At 44.3% G+C, this 18,228-nt stretch overlaps 1 protein-coding gene across 5 annotated transcripts in view; it reads right to left on the bottom strand.

Annotated features, from left to right (window-relative positions):
- Positions 1–18,228, bottom strand: part of cnot1 (CCR4-NOT transcription complex, subunit 1) — a 28,889-nt gene continuing 10,661 nt past the window's right edge. For 2 of the 5 annotated variants that reach the window (XM_015965130.3, XM_015965132.3), the window contains exons 9-49: positions 17,526–17,652; positions 16,191–16,301; positions 15,473–15,643; positions 15,216–15,343; positions 13,275–13,515; positions 13,059–13,178; positions 12,715–12,837; positions 12,456–12,607; positions 11,578–11,728; positions 11,270–11,480; positions 10,910–11,035; positions 10,250–10,374; positions 9,887–10,173; positions 9,731–9,809; positions 9,377–9,619; positions 9,143–9,283; positions 8,891–9,070; positions 8,610–8,726; positions 8,403–8,513; positions 8,185–8,262; positions 7,778–7,955; positions 7,396–7,529; positions 6,872–7,168; positions 6,639–6,779; positions 6,412–6,516; positions 6,170–6,289; positions 5,736–5,930; positions 5,504–5,646; positions 5,271–5,379; positions 5,000–5,169; positions 4,344–4,575; positions 4,014–4,262; positions 3,754–3,917; positions 3,490–3,607; positions 1,683–1,784; positions 1,417–1,590; positions 1,161–1,310; positions 905–1,085; positions 633–765; positions 412–546; positions 1–293 (exon numbers count right to left, since the gene is read on the bottom strand). In XM_015965130.3, coding sequence (XP_015820616.1) covers positions 215–293; positions 412–546; positions 633–765; positions 905–1,085; positions 1,161–1,310; positions 1,417–1,590; positions 1,683–1,784; positions 3,490–3,607; positions 3,754–3,917; positions 4,014–4,262; positions 4,344–4,575; positions 5,000–5,169; positions 5,271–5,379; positions 5,504–5,646; positions 5,736–5,930; positions 6,170–6,289; positions 6,412–6,516; positions 6,639–6,779; positions 6,872–7,168; positions 7,396–7,529; positions 7,778–7,955; positions 8,185–8,262; positions 8,403–8,513; positions 8,610–8,726; positions 8,891–9,070; positions 9,143–9,283; positions 9,377–9,619; positions 9,731–9,809; positions 9,887–10,173; positions 10,250–10,374; positions 10,910–11,035; positions 11,270–11,480; positions 11,578–11,728; positions 12,456–12,607; positions 12,715–12,837; positions 13,059–13,178; positions 13,275–13,515; positions 15,216–15,343; positions 15,473–15,643; positions 16,191–16,301; positions 17,526–17,652 — 6,331 coding nt within the window. In that variant the 3' untranslated portion in view covers positions 1–214. Of the gene's footprint in view, positions 294–411; positions 547–632; positions 766–904; positions 1,086–1,160; positions 1,311–1,416; positions 1,591–1,682; positions 1,785–3,489; positions 3,608–3,753; positions 3,918–4,013; positions 4,263–4,343; positions 4,576–4,999; positions 5,170–5,270; positions 5,380–5,503; positions 5,647–5,735; positions 5,931–6,133; positions 6,290–6,411; positions 6,517–6,638; positions 6,780–6,871; positions 7,169–7,395; positions 7,551–7,777; positions 7,956–8,184; positions 8,263–8,402; positions 8,514–8,609; positions 8,727–8,890; positions 9,071–9,142; positions 9,284–9,376; positions 9,630–9,730; positions 9,810–9,886; positions 10,174–10,249; positions 10,375–10,894; positions 11,036–11,269; positions 11,481–11,577; positions 11,729–12,455; positions 12,608–12,714; positions 12,838–13,058; positions 13,179–13,274; positions 13,516–15,215; positions 15,344–15,472; positions 15,644–16,190; positions 16,302–17,525; positions 17,653–18,228 lie in introns of all 5 variants that reach the window. The other 3 variants (XM_015965129.3, XM_054733349.2, XM_054733350.2) reach the window with 3 other exon arrangements.

The following is an 18,228-nucleotide window of genomic DNA, read 5'->3' as shown; positions in this document are numbered from 1 at the left end:
ATAAACAGCATGTTCCGATCCATTCTCCTCCCAACTCATCCCAAATGGAAAAAAACAAAATCTCTCTAGATCCTGGAGCAGTAGTCCTTCTGTTTCAACATGACTGGTCGCCAGTTTATCCAGTGCCAACAGTAGAGTGGGAGGTGTGTGTGTGTGGTGGCGGGGGCGGGTCAAGGCCACAGCATCCCTCAGAGGCTACGAGGTGACGTGCAGGTTAGCTGGCACCGGTTCCCTCCATCACCTGCTGGGCCTGCTTCTGCCCCATGCAGCACTGGGCTACGGACTGGAACAGCCTGGGGGGCGGGAGGAACAAAAACACCAGAACGGCTCAACAACAACAACAACTCCTGGAAACAATAAGCTAAATATTTTGTGAGCTGCTGTAATTCACGCCAACATCACAAAACCTACTTTTCAATCTCCGGGGCACAGTGCACAAAGTCGTGACTCCAAAACTTGAAGGCAGGATTCTTGATCAGCTCGATGAAGGTGATGAGGAGCCCCCATGGATGAGGCCGGTTCACAATCAGTCTCTCCAACAGAACCCTGAAGAAGAGAGGAACATGTTCAGCTAACAGGAAGTGTGATCCACATCCGTGAAGACTACTGAAGGTCACATCAGACGGTCTGACCTGGTGATCTGCTCCTGGATGGCCTCGGTGTTAGCCTCGGCGAACAGGTAGAGCATGGTGCAGCTGAAGTAGTGGGTGTGGCTGTTTGGGTAACGCAGCTGGTTGGCGATTGCATTCAAGAACAAGTAACGTCCTGGAAAAATATAGGAATTTGGTCAGTTTTTTGTTTTGGATGAAAGTTTAACATCATTTCTGCATCACCTTCGGAGAATTTCATCACATTTATCGTCAAACTGTTTCTGGACAATGTTTTAATGATCCTGCCGTCTTACCCTCCGTGTCCAGGTCCACAGCTAGGTTCTGAAAGATGTCCATGTGAGCAGAGTGGGTGATGGTGCTCATGGAGGGGGTGCTGCCCTTGTTGTGGATGTGAGCGATTGCTTGTGTGCCAACGTACAACACCAGAGCGTTGATCAGCTGGATGTTGTAACGATTTCCCGGTTCGTTCGACACCTAGGTGGAGAAAACAAAAATTAAGTTGCAGGAATTTAATTTGTATTGCTACGCCAGACGAGACACGGGCCTTACCTGCAGATTACTGCGCAGCTCAGACAGAAAGGTGACAGGTGAGCGTGTCTTCAGGTAGGAGTCCAGATCCTTCTTGAACTGAGACGGCATGACGCCTGTGAAGTTGGTGAGGATACGAGGAGCAATGTTGATCTCACTCAGCATGTCCACCTGCAAGAAAAGAGTTAAAACGAACATTTGTACAGATGGACCTCAAACGTGTGCGCGGAAAAAAGGAACTGTTGGTTTAAACGAAACCATCTCAGTGCTTGTGTACCTTCAGGTTGGGAGTGAAGGGGTCTGGAAGCCTCATGTTGCGTGGGAAGGCACTAAGGATGAGGTTGCGGAGCTGGATGCAGTTGGGTGGGATAACGTCACAGAAGCCGTAGTGATAGTCACACAGGAACTCTGGGAAGTCATGCAGCAGGACGAGAAGCACCCTCAGCGTTCCCTGAACAGAGTATAAGACACAGCAAAGTCGCATTGAGATTTATTATTCAAATGTGGATGTGAATTATTGTGGTTGTAGGTCTGACAGCGTACCTTGTAGAGGATTTGCATAGGTTTGATGAGCTCTACATTCCTCAGGAAGGGGGCGAGGTACTTGAAGAGATCAATCAGAAGCTGTGCATACATGGGCCAACCCTGGAGGACGAAATCAGCCCATTTAAGAACATTTAAAGAACAGAATTATACACAAACATTTGTCTCTAAGCAAATACATCTGCTACGGTCAGACTTTTCAGCTGTAACCCCGGTTTCACACTGCAAGCATCAGCGGAACGGAATGGCAGCGAAGCGGCACCGCTTCAAATAGAATCCAATTATAGTCTACGGAGTGTTTCAAACCAGCCGCGATGCGGCAATTTTCAGGCGCATCCCGGAAGCGGCATGCCGCGCCGCGCCGCGCCGCCAAAGATAGGATCGAGTTCTATATTTTCCGTGAGCCGCTTCTGGGACACATCAATTTCCGCAGTCCACATAGTGCGAAACAGGAAACCACACACGGTTTCAGTGTGAAATCCCCGGTTATTTTCAAAATAAAATGCAACGTTGCGATGTTATATATAACTTACGTCAGTACGTGTGACCGAACGGCTTTGTTTACCACCCGTTTCTTTCGAGAACTGCAACGGTGTGATTCCTCGCGGGGGTTGTGATCTCTCGATGAGGAAGGTGTCGGAAGTCTCGAGGGATTTTAGAATCTCGCGAGGAAGCCGTGCCGCGGCCAAGACTAGGGCTGCTCAATTAATCGAATTTTGATTACGATTACGATCTGAGTTTTGAACGATTATAAAAAACAAAACAAGCCGATTATTTGCTCCTCCCGCTTGCGCTGCCCTGAGTTGCAAATGAAGCGCTCCTCCCACAGTGTTACCAACTTAGTGACTTTGACACTATTTCTAGCAGCTTCTCAGACCCCCTTCTTGACTTTTTATCCTAAAAGTACCTAGCAAACACCTCAGAAACATCTCTGGTGACCCTTAGCTACTTTCTGGATAACTGTCGTCGACATTTCCTGCAGGTTAGCTAAACACTCCGCCTGTGCTCCAGACCGTTCTTCAGGACATTAGGAAAGGGAATGATGTAGTGATGTGTCGGTCGCTAAAGACAGTTCTCGAAGCCGGCTCCCTGTTGGGGGGTGGGGGGTGCAGCTGTGGTTGGGACAATTATTACATTAACTGATGGAATTGTAAATAAATAGTTTATAAATAAGGTAGAAATAAGTTCCCCACGCTGATAAATAATAACTAATCTCTCTGAGGACACGGTGCTAGTGCACTCTCCTACAGCACCTTGACATGACTAAATAAATGTTATACAACATTTTGTGAACATCAATTTATTTGCATTTATTTGTTATAAATGCCACTGTATAATTTTTGCTGTCAGTATTTGCAAGATATTGGTATTTGGGTCTGTACTGGTTAGACTTAAATGAGTTAAACCAAGGTCTATAGCCCTTGGGTCATAAACTATGAGCTATAAGTATATTGGTCATTTTATACTGGGAATCAGGAGTTATTTTAGTGATCATCTTGTTTCTTATTTTTGTCCTGATTGTGCCCTGAGCAATTTTATGACTGAATAAAAACAAATAAAATCAACATAAATTGAAAAATCGTCCTAAATAATCGTGATCTCAATTTCAGTCACCATAATCGTGATTATTATTTTTGCCATAATCGAGCAGCCCTAGCCAAGACTCTTCGGTGTGAAAAGGACCACTTTGAAGTTCGCGAGTGAGCCGCTCCGCTATTGTTCCGCTCCGCTGATGCTTGCAGTGTGAAACCGGGGTAATCATGTTTATTCAGTATAACATCTAGCAGGTGAACGGCATCAGTCTTACCTTCTGCTGCGGTGTGTGAGCGAGCATCCTGGCGATGAAGATACGATGGGAGATGAGTTCCAGCCAGGCGTACACAAAGCCAGGTGCTTTGGTGGGTCTCAGAATGTGGAACGTGTTGCTGCACATTAAAAAAAATCACAGCAAAAATCAAACAGACGGACATGTGCATAAAAACTAATATTTATTCTACATGCATTGTGCTGACTCAGCACTGTGTGTGTGTGTGTGTGTGTGTGTGTGTGTAGGGGTCAGGTGCGGTCCTACCAGAAGGCAGTGAGTGTCTGGAAGTTGATGGTTTCCAGCACATGTTCAGGAGCATTGAGCTCCAGCAGTAGCATGATGAAAATGCGATGGTAGGGTAGCTGCTGGAAATCTGTCTGCCGAACATCGTGGTCCTGGATCAGCACTCCGACGACGATACCCAGCACCTGGAACAGCAGGTGGATAAAACCAAACATGATTTTAACGTCACAGTTTTGAACGGAGGGCTGACATGCTGTCGGGTTGGATGAGTGTTTCAGTGCCTTGTTGAGGAGGTTGATTTTGGTGACCGTGTTGGTTGCTTCTCCAGAGTGTTTGACGAGCAGCGCTATGAGCCTCACGAAGGCGTCCAGGTTGTGGTAACATTTGGCTCTGATGATGGCTGCACTGGCAGCTGGGTTGTGTTGCTGCTCAGCTTGTGCACGATAGCTGATCTCTACGCACATCTCTGTGCACAGTCGGAAGAAGCGTGTGATCAGGTCGTCCGTCTTTAAGATGCCCTGCTGATGCATCTGGAGAAAACAAACATAAGGAAGTTTAACACGGATGACATGTAAATATTTGTGGGTGAATTATGAAATAAATGAGTTAACCTGGCCAACAAAAGCAGAGAAAGCCTTGGTGCTGTCCCTCCCAGCAGCAGCTGAGTGATACAGGTTGACCCATTCTCTCAGAAGGTACTCTGCCTTCTCCCTCAGGCCCGGTGGATCATCGTATTCTGAAGCCTGTGAAATCCCAGAGTGCATCATGAAGTTGGGGCCACCATGAGCACGATCTATCATGGCTTCATAGTTGGAGCGAACCACATCCATCAGCTGGGGAAGCCTGTGAACGGGGAGCAGCGGGGGTTAATGGGGTAACGTGTACCTTCACCAGGAAGCAGGACGATCGATTCAAGAGTCCGAATCTATTGAAATGCGATCAAACAGCTCACGGTGAAAGCACCAGACATCAGCACATCATACTGTGGTTTGTAACAAGGACATAAAAAGGAACAATGAGAGAAACCCTAAAGGTGTTTTAAAAACTAACTAATCTTAAATGCCAGACAGGATAGTGTGTGGGTTAAACCCTGGATTCTTATCAGGTCTTTTTCCTCATTCATAAGTGACGACTCTGAGGAGACGTTCACACCGGGAACGTCCACAACCATCATCTGGTTGGTTTCACTTTCAAAAACATTCACTTCCAACAGCTAAAAATGGGTGAGAGCAGAAATGTTCACAGAGCAACCAAACCAGATGTTTACCCTTCAGGTGCGTTGGCTCTGGAGTGTGCACAGGTCCTCATTAAGGTCTCAATAGTTTGGAAGAGGTCAGCTTCGGTCACATGGCTCACGCTGCGCTCATCCACCAGCAGCTGCTTCACAAGCTGCATGGCAAAAGCCACGGCCATGTAGTGCAACCCGTTCTCCATCGACTGGGAAGAAACACACAAAAGCACCATATGTGTGTGTGTATGTGAGAGAGAGAGAGAGCGAGAGCGAGAGAGAGAGAGAGAGAGAGACACACACAGCCTACCTGTGCCAGGTGCACGTCGTACTGCTGCATGTTTACTAGGTGGTTCCTGATCAGAAGCTCCACTGCCTCCACGTTGTACTTGTACTCATCCCGACATTCAATCAGACACCTTCCCACACAGAAACAAACTTAAACTCAGTAAGTCATTTAGATTTAACAAATCCATGTGGAGCTCTAAGAGTGGAGGGTTATCGGGTTAGTAACATCTCCATACAACATGCGAGTATATTAACCTGGTGATCTGCTTATTGCACCACTGTGGTCCGTATGCACGCCCATCCTGCAGGGACTTCAGCACCAGCAGGTGGCACTCCCTGTAGTGAAGCAGCAAGTCAGCATCAGCCCCTGTCGTAGCGTCCAGGAGGCCTTCCACAGCCTGAAACATTCAGAGAAACTTGACAATCAGCTTAAGAGTTCATCCTCCATCCAGAAGCTTCCCTGTAATTTTCGGTCTGAGTGTCCTACCTTCTGCAGGAGGCCAAGAGCAGCGATCCCATCCCTGGAGTTCCTGGCTAAAGCCACAGCTTCCAGTAAACTACGCAGACCCTGTGTCAGAGGATTCATGGCCAGTGCTGGAGGGATAGCATGAAGATGCTGCTCCAAGTCGGTGATGCATTTATCATAGATCTGAGCCACGTCGTCTGTGGCCCACACTTGGTTCTGCAAAACAAACACGCAACCAAAACTATGGGTTAAAATCAAGAATTCAGTCACAAAATATTCATTTAATTGTTGAATGTTTTAGTATCAATGTAGCTACTCTACGAGGTTACGGTCAAGTCTGGTGCAAAGGACAGAAACAATCTTATTAAGCATGCAGACACCTTTAAAGCGTTCCTTTCTTTCATCATTTTAGTTCTTACGTTTTGCTTTGGGATGGTCACAGGAGATAAATTCACCTTCATGGGCTGAGCCAAGAAGCCTGTGGGTTGTGAGAGATCATTGCTTGGTAGGAAACCTGGAATATTCCTGGCAAATTCCTCATAAACCGCCAGCTGCTTGGGATCCACTCCTCCCACCTGCAACAGTAAGCGGTTACTCAACAGGTAAAGAACACCTTGACAGCTGACTGAGTCTTTAGTCAGATATGAACAGAAACAAACAGAAGAGGCGCTGCTGATGTGGCACACGCGTGTTTTACCTTCAGCCTGATCTGTTCAGGCATTCGTTCAGCCTGATAAGTCAGAACAACAGGATCACAGTAACGACGGCCCTCTTGGCGAGCATGCTTCCTCAGTTCAAACTCCTGGAGCAGAGAACACACTCTGACTTTAAAAACTTACATTTATTATTAAAACAAACGTTTTGCACAATAAAGAGCTTGATAAACCACATGTACGTCCACACACACTCAGGGTATCAGCTCACCGTGGCTAGTCTCTTGTCCATTTCAGGGCCAGCTTTCTCCACGGCGGTTTTCTGAATGAAGCAACAAGCTAATTCACAGTTGTCTTGTGCGATCCTGGCAGCAGCCTCTTCCATCATCTCTCTCTGCTGCGGGGTTGGTGCCTGAGAGAAGGTCAAAGATAAAAGTCATCAGCCTGGTCACGGAAAGAAAGCTCACCCACTAACAAACACGTGGTAAGAAGAGCTGAACTCACTCTCAGCGCAGCCGCAAAGCTGTTCTTCAGATTGGTGGCGATACTCATGAGCAGGGGCTCCCGGCAGGTGATCATGGCCATGCCAGCTGTCAGGTTTCTCATCATGTGATGAGCAGCCACACGCATGCGGGACTCCTCTGAGTCCAGGGCAAAGTCCTTTCTAATGATCTGCTCACAAGTTGTCATGGCAATCTTGATGGAACGATCCACCACAGGGTGCACCAGCTCCTGGACCGCCCGCTCCACTGACTGCCGCACGCACTGTTTGAGCTGAGGATGAGCCTGCAGCAGAGGGATCTGCCGGGAAGGGAGCAGGACAGAAATGGTCAGATTTAATCTGAGTCTTAAAAAGTAAAGACCACACAAACACCAACAGAGATGTATCCTACTGTTCATGCGGCATCTTGTCACTTAATTGTTCTGATCAGTTCTCCCAAACACACAATATCTGTTTTGCTTTATTATCTATGGAATTATGAGCTCATCTGCTGAAACCAACGGCGTTTACAGGCTTTTAATCTTACGTTGATGTTTATATTGATGTGCGGCCCCAGGCCTGCCAGGGAATACACGTTGATGTCATGATAACTGAACTGTGGTGTGGGGGGGCCTGTGGTTGTGCAGGTGGTGGTGGTAGCAGCCGGGGTGGAGGGAGGAGCTGAAAATGGAACAAAGTCTCCTGTTGATCACAAAACACTCGTTTCATTAAAATCACAAAGAAAAGCATTCAATTCAGACAAAAAATGTACTGTGGTGTAAAAAGTAGACATGAAACAATTTCCAACATAAAAGATGAAAGCTGAACAGGTTAACTTTGTTTTCAGAGGAAGAGCTGCTGCAGATATAAGATGAGCTCTAAAGCATGGCTCCGTGCAGAAACAACATGTGAATAAATGGAGAAATCACCTGCGGTAGAGACGGGTAACATCTCCTCCGGAGGCTTGGCTTCTTTCTTTGGCGCCGACAGCTGCTCCTCCAGGTTCTTCAGCTTGTCTTTGTCCTTCAGCAGGTTTCCTGGCTTCAGCTCATTGATGTCCAGAGACAAGTTCTTACACAGAACTTCAATCTCAAACTTTAAATTCAACTACAGTGAAAAAAAAACAGAACATGTCACAAATACTTCAGATGCTTCTTTATTCTGGATAAAATTTGGACAAAAATAAAAATGTTCAGTTCTTAATGCAGCAAAAAGAAAAAAAAAGAAAAAAATAACTGGCTTCTATTTGCTCAGTTCTTGGTTTTTATTAACTTCCAGAAGTTGAAAACTTTATCAGTTTGATTTCTCATGAAAGTGAAAGAAGGTAATCTGTTACCTTGAGGTCGTGTTCCTGATGAAGCTCAGCTAGAACATTCATGATGGCCATGGTCCATGGATTCTGAGGTCTGAAAACCTGCAGCGTCACAGAAGCACAAACAGGAGGTTAAAGGTGCGGGACACTCGTTAAATCAATACATTTGCAGTGGTCTTTAGTAGGAATGAATGAATCATCTGTGTTCAGCCTACAAGCAGGACCCGGTGTCGGTTTCTCACCATGCTACGTAGACTGGACTCCAAGACTTTGGCCACAAACGGAACAACATACAGCAGCTCCTGCTGGCCTTTCACGTAGGCCTCCAGGAGCAGGGATTTGAGCTCCAGATCCTGAGAAGTACGTGTTTAGTATAATTATAGACCCCCCCAAAAAACACACACACACCATTTTACATGATGACCAACAAGCTTAAAGCCTATTCTTACTGTATAAAGGATCGGCTTGTTTTTGGCCAGCGTGATCATGCCCAACCAGTGACCCAGGTTCTTCAGCAACGAGCGATCAGAGAAGTTAGCAGCTGCCTTGTCTGACGTCAGAAGCACCTGTCAGGGACACACGTTATAAATGTCTGCTCATACCTGGATGCCCTATACATACATACCATCATCATTTTCACAGAACTGTCTGTTAAAACAGTAAAAAAAAACAAAGTACAAACCAAAATGAGATAAAAGGATGCCTTAAAAGTTTGTTTCTCGTTCATTACCTTAATGTTTCTGTAAGTTTCATTGAGAACCATCTTGACAAACTCTGGGTTCTTCAAAGTGTCCAGAAAGTTGGAGTAGAGGCTGTGGAAGTTGGGCTCAATGCTGACGCGCTTCATCACCAGGTACTGAGACACCCATGGCATGAACTCTTCTTTCACAGTCTCCTTCAGCTCCTCGACCTTTGAAAACATCAATGGTTATTTAGGGTTTTGGTGTTTAAACTCGTCTAATACAATAATGTTTTCCCTTACCTTCTGTGTCATGTTGGACTGAGACAGGTTGTTAAAGATGAACGCAATCTTCTCCTGGACGTTCTCTGGAGGTTCTACAATCCTTTCTGTTTGGTCAGTGGCCACCAGCAGGGTGTCGATGTTGGTAGTGTTTATGGAGGGCTACAAGTGTGGGAAATGAGCAGCAGACAAACCGTTAACGAGCAGAAATAAAACTCATGTGGAGGTTTCAGTCCAACACAAAGTCAAGCCTACAGGCATGTCCTTCTTGAAGCTGCTGGGAGTGGGTCTTGTGATAGTTGTCGTCTTGGCTGCCGTGGTTGTGGTGGTGGTGGTGGTGACGACGAGGGTGCTGGGCTGTCCAAGCTGAGGCGGTTTGAGGCCAGTAGGTTGTTGGACCTGGGCCTGAACTTGCGCCAGCGCCAGGCTTCCTGGTGTGGTGATGGAACCCTGCATCTTCACCGGAGGGTCCCGTGACTGTTGGCCATACTCGATATACTGCACGCACAAAACATTCCAAAAAAACAAAACTTTATAAATGGGGCACATTCTGTAAAATCACACCAAATAATGTTTTAAACAGACGAAGGATTAAGCAAACTCGATTACCTCCTGTAAATGGTGAGGGAATTGCAGGAAGTGAGCTATTGAAGCCAGGTGTTGACAATATTGAGGATAGTCCTTAAGTCTAGAAAAACAAACACATCAGCTTAAGACCGGATAAATCATATTAATGCTAATTTAACTAAAGAAAGCTCTCACTACCTGTTTTTGAACCTATCAAGGGCAGCAATCCCAAAGTAATACATTTTTGACCCATATGGTTTCCGTAAGGCTTCCAGAACATATCGCAGAGCCAGGCCCAGAGCCATGTAGGTGACCAGACCCTTCTCAATGATGCCCCCAAAGAGGCAGGCGGTGATGTGCAGCTCCTTGTCAGGGTACTGGGGGAAGAACCTGTACTCCTCAAACAAGTTACGAAGCATACAGTTGAACACTTCTCGCTCCCGTTTGATGGTTGAGTCTTTGAACCTCTGAAGCATCTCCAGCACCTGAACATCAGGGAAGTCGTGAGGATTTTAGATCTTGTCCACCTGAGACCGGGCTTAAACTCAGCAGCAAACTTACTTCATCTACAGACATAGTTGGGTGAGGTGGGTGGTTGTAGATCCGCTGGAAGTAACTGTTTGCTTCGTCGTCTATCTCCTTGCTAAAGTGCTGGTTTGCCTCAGGCCACACCTGAGAGAGATCCGCTGGAGGAGAGAAGGCACAGTTTTAGGATGTGCTCACAACAACGGATGAACATAAACATTCATAATGGACATCACTCAAGCTGATTTGGTTTTGTATAATTTTCATGAAAATGCTATTTTTAATTTAATGTAGTTTATTAAAGACCCTTTAGAAATATCAGACTGACAAAATTGAAATGGTTTAATTTTTAATAAAAAGGAAGAAACTGCCACTTAAACTGTTGAATTTTCAGTCTAAACAGAAACTCCTGTAAACCTTTTTGATGCCAGAAAACCAGAATAAACACACTGAAGTGGGGTCGTCAGCATAAGCAGACTGGTCTGTATTTCCTCTTCAAGTGTTTGATAGAAATGGACAAAATTTTGTCACAGATACTGAATTAAAGTATGTTGATTTTGAATTTTTATGGTGAATCACGAATAGTTAAATGTAGGAATCTTCAGTAATATTGTAGAGGAAATACAGTGCAGAGCGGCGCAGGGCGGGGCTCTCAGTCACACCTCCACCACCACCACTTACAGGCCTTCATCTTACTCTGCTGAAAGGTTTGTGGGTTCAAGGCCGATGTGCCGATCTTCCTGGTGCCGAATGGATCCGTGCTCACTGTGGGCATTCCCAGACTAAAGCCACTGCTAGAACTAATACCTGAGCCCAAAGAACCTGCAATGAAGACAAAAGGTTTCAGTTTACCCCAGCTCAGCCTATGACCTGTGACCCTGCTCAGATGTGAATGTTCCTCGTTACTGTATGCATCCAACAATCTAACATTTATGTCAGCTTATAAGTTATGTCAAATAATTCTTCTCATGTTTACTTAAACAGCGTCAGTGGAGTTGAGACTTCTAGGGTTAGCATGGACGCGTTTGTGTAAAAGGAAGGAATAAATCATAGTACCAGAGTCCATTCCTGTGAGCTGCAAGCTGGAACTGATTCCGCCAAACTGCGTGCTGGGATTAGGGTTAGGGAGCGGTGGGAAGGCTTTAGCAGGGGACAGAGGGTTATTGAGAGTTGAACTTATGGAAGGCTGGAAGCTCTGCATGCTCTGAGAGTGGGACGTAGCTGTTCCTGCCAGGCTCAAGGAACCAATCGCAGTCAGGTGGTCCATCTGAGGAACAGCATGAAGAAAATGGTTAAACAAGAGCAAGAGAGATGTTCCAGATTCAAAATACAGATTAGCTATGTCAAGGAATCATTTGGTTCACCTGCACAGGTGAGATGGCATCCAAGCTGCTGGTGCTGGGGGCGCGTCCTTTGGGCATAACCCCCGGTGGCGGCTGCCGAGCTTTGTTCATGGCGTTGTTACAGTTGGCAGCCATGGTAAGGATCGCCTCGGACAACTCCTGGGAAACACTCCTACACACAGAGAACAATATTTTTATAAAGGTAGACATAAACGGTTATTGTGCAAGAGTTCCCATTAGAAAACATTTCAAATAGTGGATTTAAAAAAAAGGGTTTTCAAATAAGAGAATTACGTAATCAATCACCGTATTAAAATCCTCACAGACAGAGCTATGATGTATGACCAGTAGTTGTCTGTGGTGAATAGAAGCAGCTGGAAGCACGTTTCTTCACATCAACAGGATCAGAACTCCTTCATTAGAGTTTAATCCCCTAATAAACTAATCTGTCTGAACGTTTCCACCTTCACCTCTAATCTTTGAAAACCAGCAGGCAGGCCTTGTTGAGACCAAACATCAGCACAGATGTAGTAAAGGCTGATAAGATATAGTCAAGTTAAAAAGGTTATAGTTAGGATATAGCATTGGCTCTGTGGCCATTTGACTGAGTAAAGAGGTTATTGTGTTTACTAAAAGGCTTGATGTCAAAGCTCCTTATTTCAACAGAAATGTTTAAACAGCAATTGTTCCTTTAGGGATAAGATCCATCAAATTCCTCTCAAATGTTAATAAACTCCACCTTAACCTCTTCATTAGAGTATTTTTTTCTAATGCTACGGTGGGATTTGATACTAAAGTTAAGACCATGTGATGAGTTTCACAAAACGTTGATCAAACTCAGACGTGAAATCATCCTGGCAGTGAAAGGTCTACGAGCGTCAGACATGTCAGGTTCTCACCCAGCACAGGACTTCAGGCAGGTGAGCATGGTGGTTAAAGTCTCAGGGGGCAGCTGGGCACTTTTGGGCTGATCCTTATCAGGGGCCAGACCCCCCATAATGGATGGGCAGCGCCTCTTCAGGAATGTCACACACGCCTGGATAAAGGGTTCCTGTGAAAGTGGCATCAGAAACAAGTAAATGTGAAACATTCTCATGGTGATAGAATTAAAACCAAACATCTGGTGATAACTGGTCCTAGTTTAACGCCGAGACTCACCCCATGCTCTCTGATTTTATCGGTCAGCCATTTATCAAGTTTGAGGTATTCACGGCGAGAGGCAAGTGCAGCGAGGTCAATAACGAAGGCAAATGGAGTACCATTCAGCAGCATAGAGAGGGACTGGTAAAGAACATAATTACAAATATTCATTAATTTGTTACCATTAAAATCAGGTAGCATAAACAGATTTAGCTAATTTTGTTAATTTTAAAACCTGACATGTTACAGGTCGCTTTACAACATTTACTTTAACCAATCCAACATGGAGATTTGAGGAAAAAAAATCTCACTCATTCACTCACTCACTAACTCACTCACTCACTCATAAAATTCCAACAAACCTTCAAATCCTGGGCCACATCCAGGATGCGAGACAGCTTGGCCTGGTCATACTGCTCTCCTCTCATGTACCACTCGGCCATAGAATGCATGATTAGCTGACGAATGGAAGGAGACTGCCCCTGTAGAGCACAATGTTACAGGTCTCAGTAAGGCAGAGGCTCTGGGTATGTGCGTTACACTCAAAGGCACAAAAAGAAGAAGAAGAAAACACCAACCTGTCCGTGCCAAGCATAGTGCAAAATAATAGCAGAGTTGGGGTGGTTGCCCAGAAAGATGGGCATCAGAGTGGAGATGAGCTCATGGCGCAGCGTGTGCCAGGAGGTGGAGATCTGCAGCAGGGCCAGCACCAACATGTCTGGACAGTGCTTGATAGGGAAGCTGAAGAGCTGCTTCACCTGTTCATACTGCCCAACCTCAGAGAGGCGCAGAAGACTCTCCACCAGGTCCAGACTTTTCCTGGAGGAGTTAAAGAAATGAATCGGAGCGTTTTTTTAAGTGGTAGCTTGTTTTCATTTACGTTATTTACCGCACGATCCAGGCAGAGGGCACACTAATTCAGATTTTTTATTGATCGCTCAGTAAGGACATCAATAGAGGTGCGAATCTTCACCTGTCTCCCAATTCAATTACGATTATTGGGTCAACGATTCGATTCGATTCGAGATCCAGGAGCATCACGATTATTTCATATTGATTTGTTTTCAGCGATAAATAGAAGATGTCAGAAAATTGCTTTTTATTTTTTTTTATCAAAAACGTAATTGACAACCTGCCATCCCTCAAAAGCTCTCCATTCACAACAGGTTAGGACAAAACATTTTAAACACTTAAGATTTAACAAAGTAAACCGATCTGTTTCCTCGTTGAAGACCACGCCTCAGGCTGAGAAAAACACACAAAATCTAAAAAAGTACTGAAAACCTACAGGACACACAATGTAATAATAAAATACATACTGGGTTCATAAAGGAGTGTTTAATGTCTCTGAGCAGCTCTAGAGTCAGATGTTTATGCCACAGTTGAAGGGTGTCAGAAATAACACCAAATGAAATGTTTGACTTGTTTGTTATTTTATTTGAACCCAGTGGTTCGCTTCTGAAATGTTGGAGCATGAATCAAGTTCTGTTTGATGCAGAAAATAATAAAACATAAAACTAATTCTACACTTCCAATCATATTTAAGATGTGTGTTTTATTCTTTCTGATAATAACACCAGCAGAAGGCTGTGGGCTGGATTAGGATTAAATTACCCAGCTGATGGATCGCCTTCACTAACCAGCTAACTACAAACCTTTCCACTAACCTGTCCTGTGTGACCCTCACCATGTAACCCTCATGTCCATGCTGTCTCTGGAGGAGCAGATAGGAGACAAGACCTCCTGTAACCTAAAATGAACCAAAGCTTCCTCCCAGTTTCTCTTTCAGCTGAATTTAACATCAGTTTATCATCGTGGAACAAAAGAATAAAGTGGAACAAGAACTTCTATTTCTCTCTCCTTTTAACTTCTCCGTGTCCCTAAATAAAAGACAGGCAATCACGCTGCAGCCGCCGTCATTGACCCCGCCCCCTCCCCAAGACCGGATCTCTCAGCATCACAACACTCTGTTTGACTGAGCGCTTCCAGGAGAAATAATTAAATTATGAAAATAATAATGCGTGTTTGGAGCATCGGTTTGGAGGAGCGTCCTCCGATCCTCTCGTGTGTGAGCAGACAATGTCTCTCTCTCTCTCTCTCTCAGTTGCTGTGCGAGCGAGCGGAGCGAGCAGCGTGACAACCCACTTAATTAACATAATTCACGGCCCAAATCCAACAGAACCGGTCGGGCTGATTCGGTTCCGGTTCGGTCTCCGGTTACAACTCAAGCGCTCAGCCCTGCAGTACCACATTAAGGCGGAACCACTTGGTAAATGTGGAGGACGCTCACTCTGACAGATCTGGATGGTGTGCTGGTGCCGCCGTTAAAAAAACAAAACTACATTCCACTATAATCGATTATGGCGTACTCTTCTACGACGCAGAATCGTTTATGTCCGCATCCCGATGCATCGATTATTTGATTATTTTCCTCAGCTCTAGACATAAAAAACATTTGCTTTCAGCTCAATTAATCAAACCTCACGGAAGCAGCCCCAGACAAGCAACAGCCTCCATACCATGTGGCGATCTCTCTGTTGTCATCTTCTGGAGGTGCTTTGAGGATGTCGATGGCCACGGTGTGACAAGGATAGTCAGCGAAGCAGAACCCATCTGGGTTAATCAGGGAGTGCTGAATGAACGACAGCTGGAAAAAGAAAGTTCACCGTTTACAAAAATAATACAAAAACTCCTAAAGTACTTTTACAAGAGTTTACAACGTCTTCAAACAGTTCCAACTACTTAAAATGACACAATATGAATCTGACAGACTTACCTGTCCCTCCGCATGTTTCCATGGTCGATAGATGAGATCGACAGGGAACACCTCCATGCCTAGCCCTCTCTGGATCCCATACACCACTATGTGCAGGCCTTTACTGTCCCGGATGATGAAGCCTGGGTGGTCCAGTTCATACGTCACCTCTTTGAAGTTCAAGTTGGGATTCTAAGATATCAGAAAAGATATGAGTCTCAGAAGGCTGATCTCTTTTTGAACAGGAACAAGATGTTTCAGATAATCAGAAATAAGGTCAAAGAAAAACCAAGCAGCAAAATTTCATTTACAAAAACAGAAATATCATTTTCTGGGATTCTGAAATGATTTGAAAGTTAGAAAATATATTTAACAGCTTTAGTAGAGAAAGTGCTTTATTGTGTTTTAATGCTGAGGAAACCTCAGGATGTGGCTACTTCATGCTAAACTTTACAATCAGTTTTAATACGAAGCAGCAAATCCTTCAAAAGTAAAACCAACCTGCTCCATTTAAAGTGAAGGTAAGCATGATGGATCTCATGTTCTAGACTAAAAAAAAAAGACTACTCGTCATTAATTACACAAAAACGACGGTTTGTTTCATCTGCCAGGAGCAGGAATGGTGCACCTTGTTACCAGACTCTTGGCCAACTCTGGTGACTGTGCAGAAGCCAATCCCAAACAGAGAGAAACATGAACCGAACATCAAGGCTAACTGAGAGAACGTCACATCACTTACCACTTCTTTGACAACATCAATGAGAACCTCAACGTTCCACGTATGTGCCTGAGAACCGTCGTTCTTATCCTTGCCATCACTCCAGATACCACTTCCTGGGGCGGAGATCGACTGTGGCATAAAACACAACTCAGTATTTATACCCTAAACATATGAAGCCCATTAACATGAGTGGATGACTGAAAGAATCCTGTCTTGCAAAGAGTGCTCATCCCCAGAATGCTGGGCCTTTTAACTCTCTCAACAAAACAGTCTTCTGAAAAGAGTAAAGTACAAGAGCTAAAGGTTAAATGCTATTTTCCAAAAACAGGGTATCTGCATGTTTAAGACAGCTAAATTTAAGACTTTTTAAGACCTTTTTTAAGGCTACTTTGACCAAATTTAAGCAATTTATTTAAATTTAATTTAAGCTATAATTTCCAGCTATTGCCTGAAACCGGTGCTAACCATGTCGCGAACGTGAGATTAGCCATCCAGTTACCATTAAACTTGCACTTCCCCATGGTACAAGCTCCCACTAGCTTAACCAGCTAATGTGCTCATCTAAAAATAGCCCCCTTTCACAACCAACCAAATGTGTACAGTTCCGCTTATGCAAATATTATACACATAAAATGCTGAACACTAACTAGAAATTCACGAAAATTTTATAGAAATAAAAATACCTTGTTTATTGGGTCTTTGGTCATTTAAGACCTTTGGAAACTGTATTTAAGGATTATTTGTCATTTTTAAGGATTTTTAAGGCCTTAAATTTGAAAAAGCAAATTTAAGACTTTTTAAGGACCCGCGGATAACCTGAAAAAGAAACCCTCATAGGACCTTTACAAGGCTTTAATTAATATAGCTCGTTACTGGAGACCTGAACAGGAACTGGGATCTTGTGGGAGCCGGTAAGGCGCAGGTCCGAAGATCTTCGGTAGGATGCAGAGTACAACTGAGGTTGTTAATAAAATTAAGACTGACTATATAAAAATGTTGAAAATCATATAAATAAAAGCTTGTTTTTCTGAACTAAACTGTGCATGTAAGCCCATTGTTAACATAATCATGGAGTCTACAGGAGTAACAGAGAGATGTAATAGTCAGAAATTCAGGAGAATGATTATAAACAATAGTCACAAGCAGGAAGTTACTTTGTACTTCACATTAAAAAAACAGAAGCAAGAAAGTAGTGAAAAAACATCGAGTTGCATAGTAGAGTAAATCTAAGACCAGACATAGTCTGTTGTGTTTGTAGCTTGTAGTTTAGGGTAAAGCGACGTAAACAGGTGATGCAATAACATTATGTTGATAAAATGTAGATACCGGACTTTAGTTCCAGCTTAGCCTTACCTGAAGCGGAATGCCATCAGATAGCCCAGAGTGGGTTCGCGCCATCATTCCTAGGACCCTGGCTACCTGGCTGGCTGTCACCTCTCTCACACCATACTGGAGGATTATGTTTCTGCATTCATCCAGACTGCAGAAACACACAACCACATTCCATCGTATTTAACACAAACACGTGTGCTTTATGATATACAAAATATTTTTTAAACTGCGCTTTTGATCTCCAGTTACTTCTGAAAACTTTAGTAGCCAGACAAAGTTATGTATTATGCTTTGGGGTCCTAACCAGCAGGTCAATAATAAACTATTTACTGCTCTTTTTACACGACTGGCAAAGATTTACATTAGGGATGCTGCAGCTGCGCAGCAACAGAGTCTGTGTGTTTAATGTGAATCACACATGCTCCAAAGCTTATTTCACCGTGTTCAGGACATGGTGGGTGTAGAAAGGATGTTAAAAACACTGCTAATAGTGACAGACGTAGCGGAAATATAAAAGAAGTAGAAAAAGAGAGGCCGAAACGTTTTTCCAAATACTGCAGCAGTCCAAGCAAGCCAATTTCTTCAATAATTCCATTTTAGTAGCTGTTACTCCAAAATTCCACTATCTCCGCTTCGCTCCGACACGAACTCCGCAGCAAAATCGGTCCCGTTGTAGTCAATCAGAGCTGATGCACTACTGCGGCCGTGCAGCGCAGTGCGCCGC

This window comes from Nothobranchius furzeri, chromosome 4 (genome assembly GCF_043380555.1).
Source record: "Nothobranchius furzeri strain GRZ-AD chromosome 4, NfurGRZ-RIMD1, whole genome shotgun sequence".
NCBI lineage: Eukaryota > Metazoa > Chordata > Actinopteri > Cyprinodontiformes > Nothobranchiidae > Nothobranchius > Nothobranchius furzeri.
The sequence above is the reverse complement of the archived record's forward strand: the minus strand, read 5'-3'. Positions and strand labels throughout refer to the sequence as shown.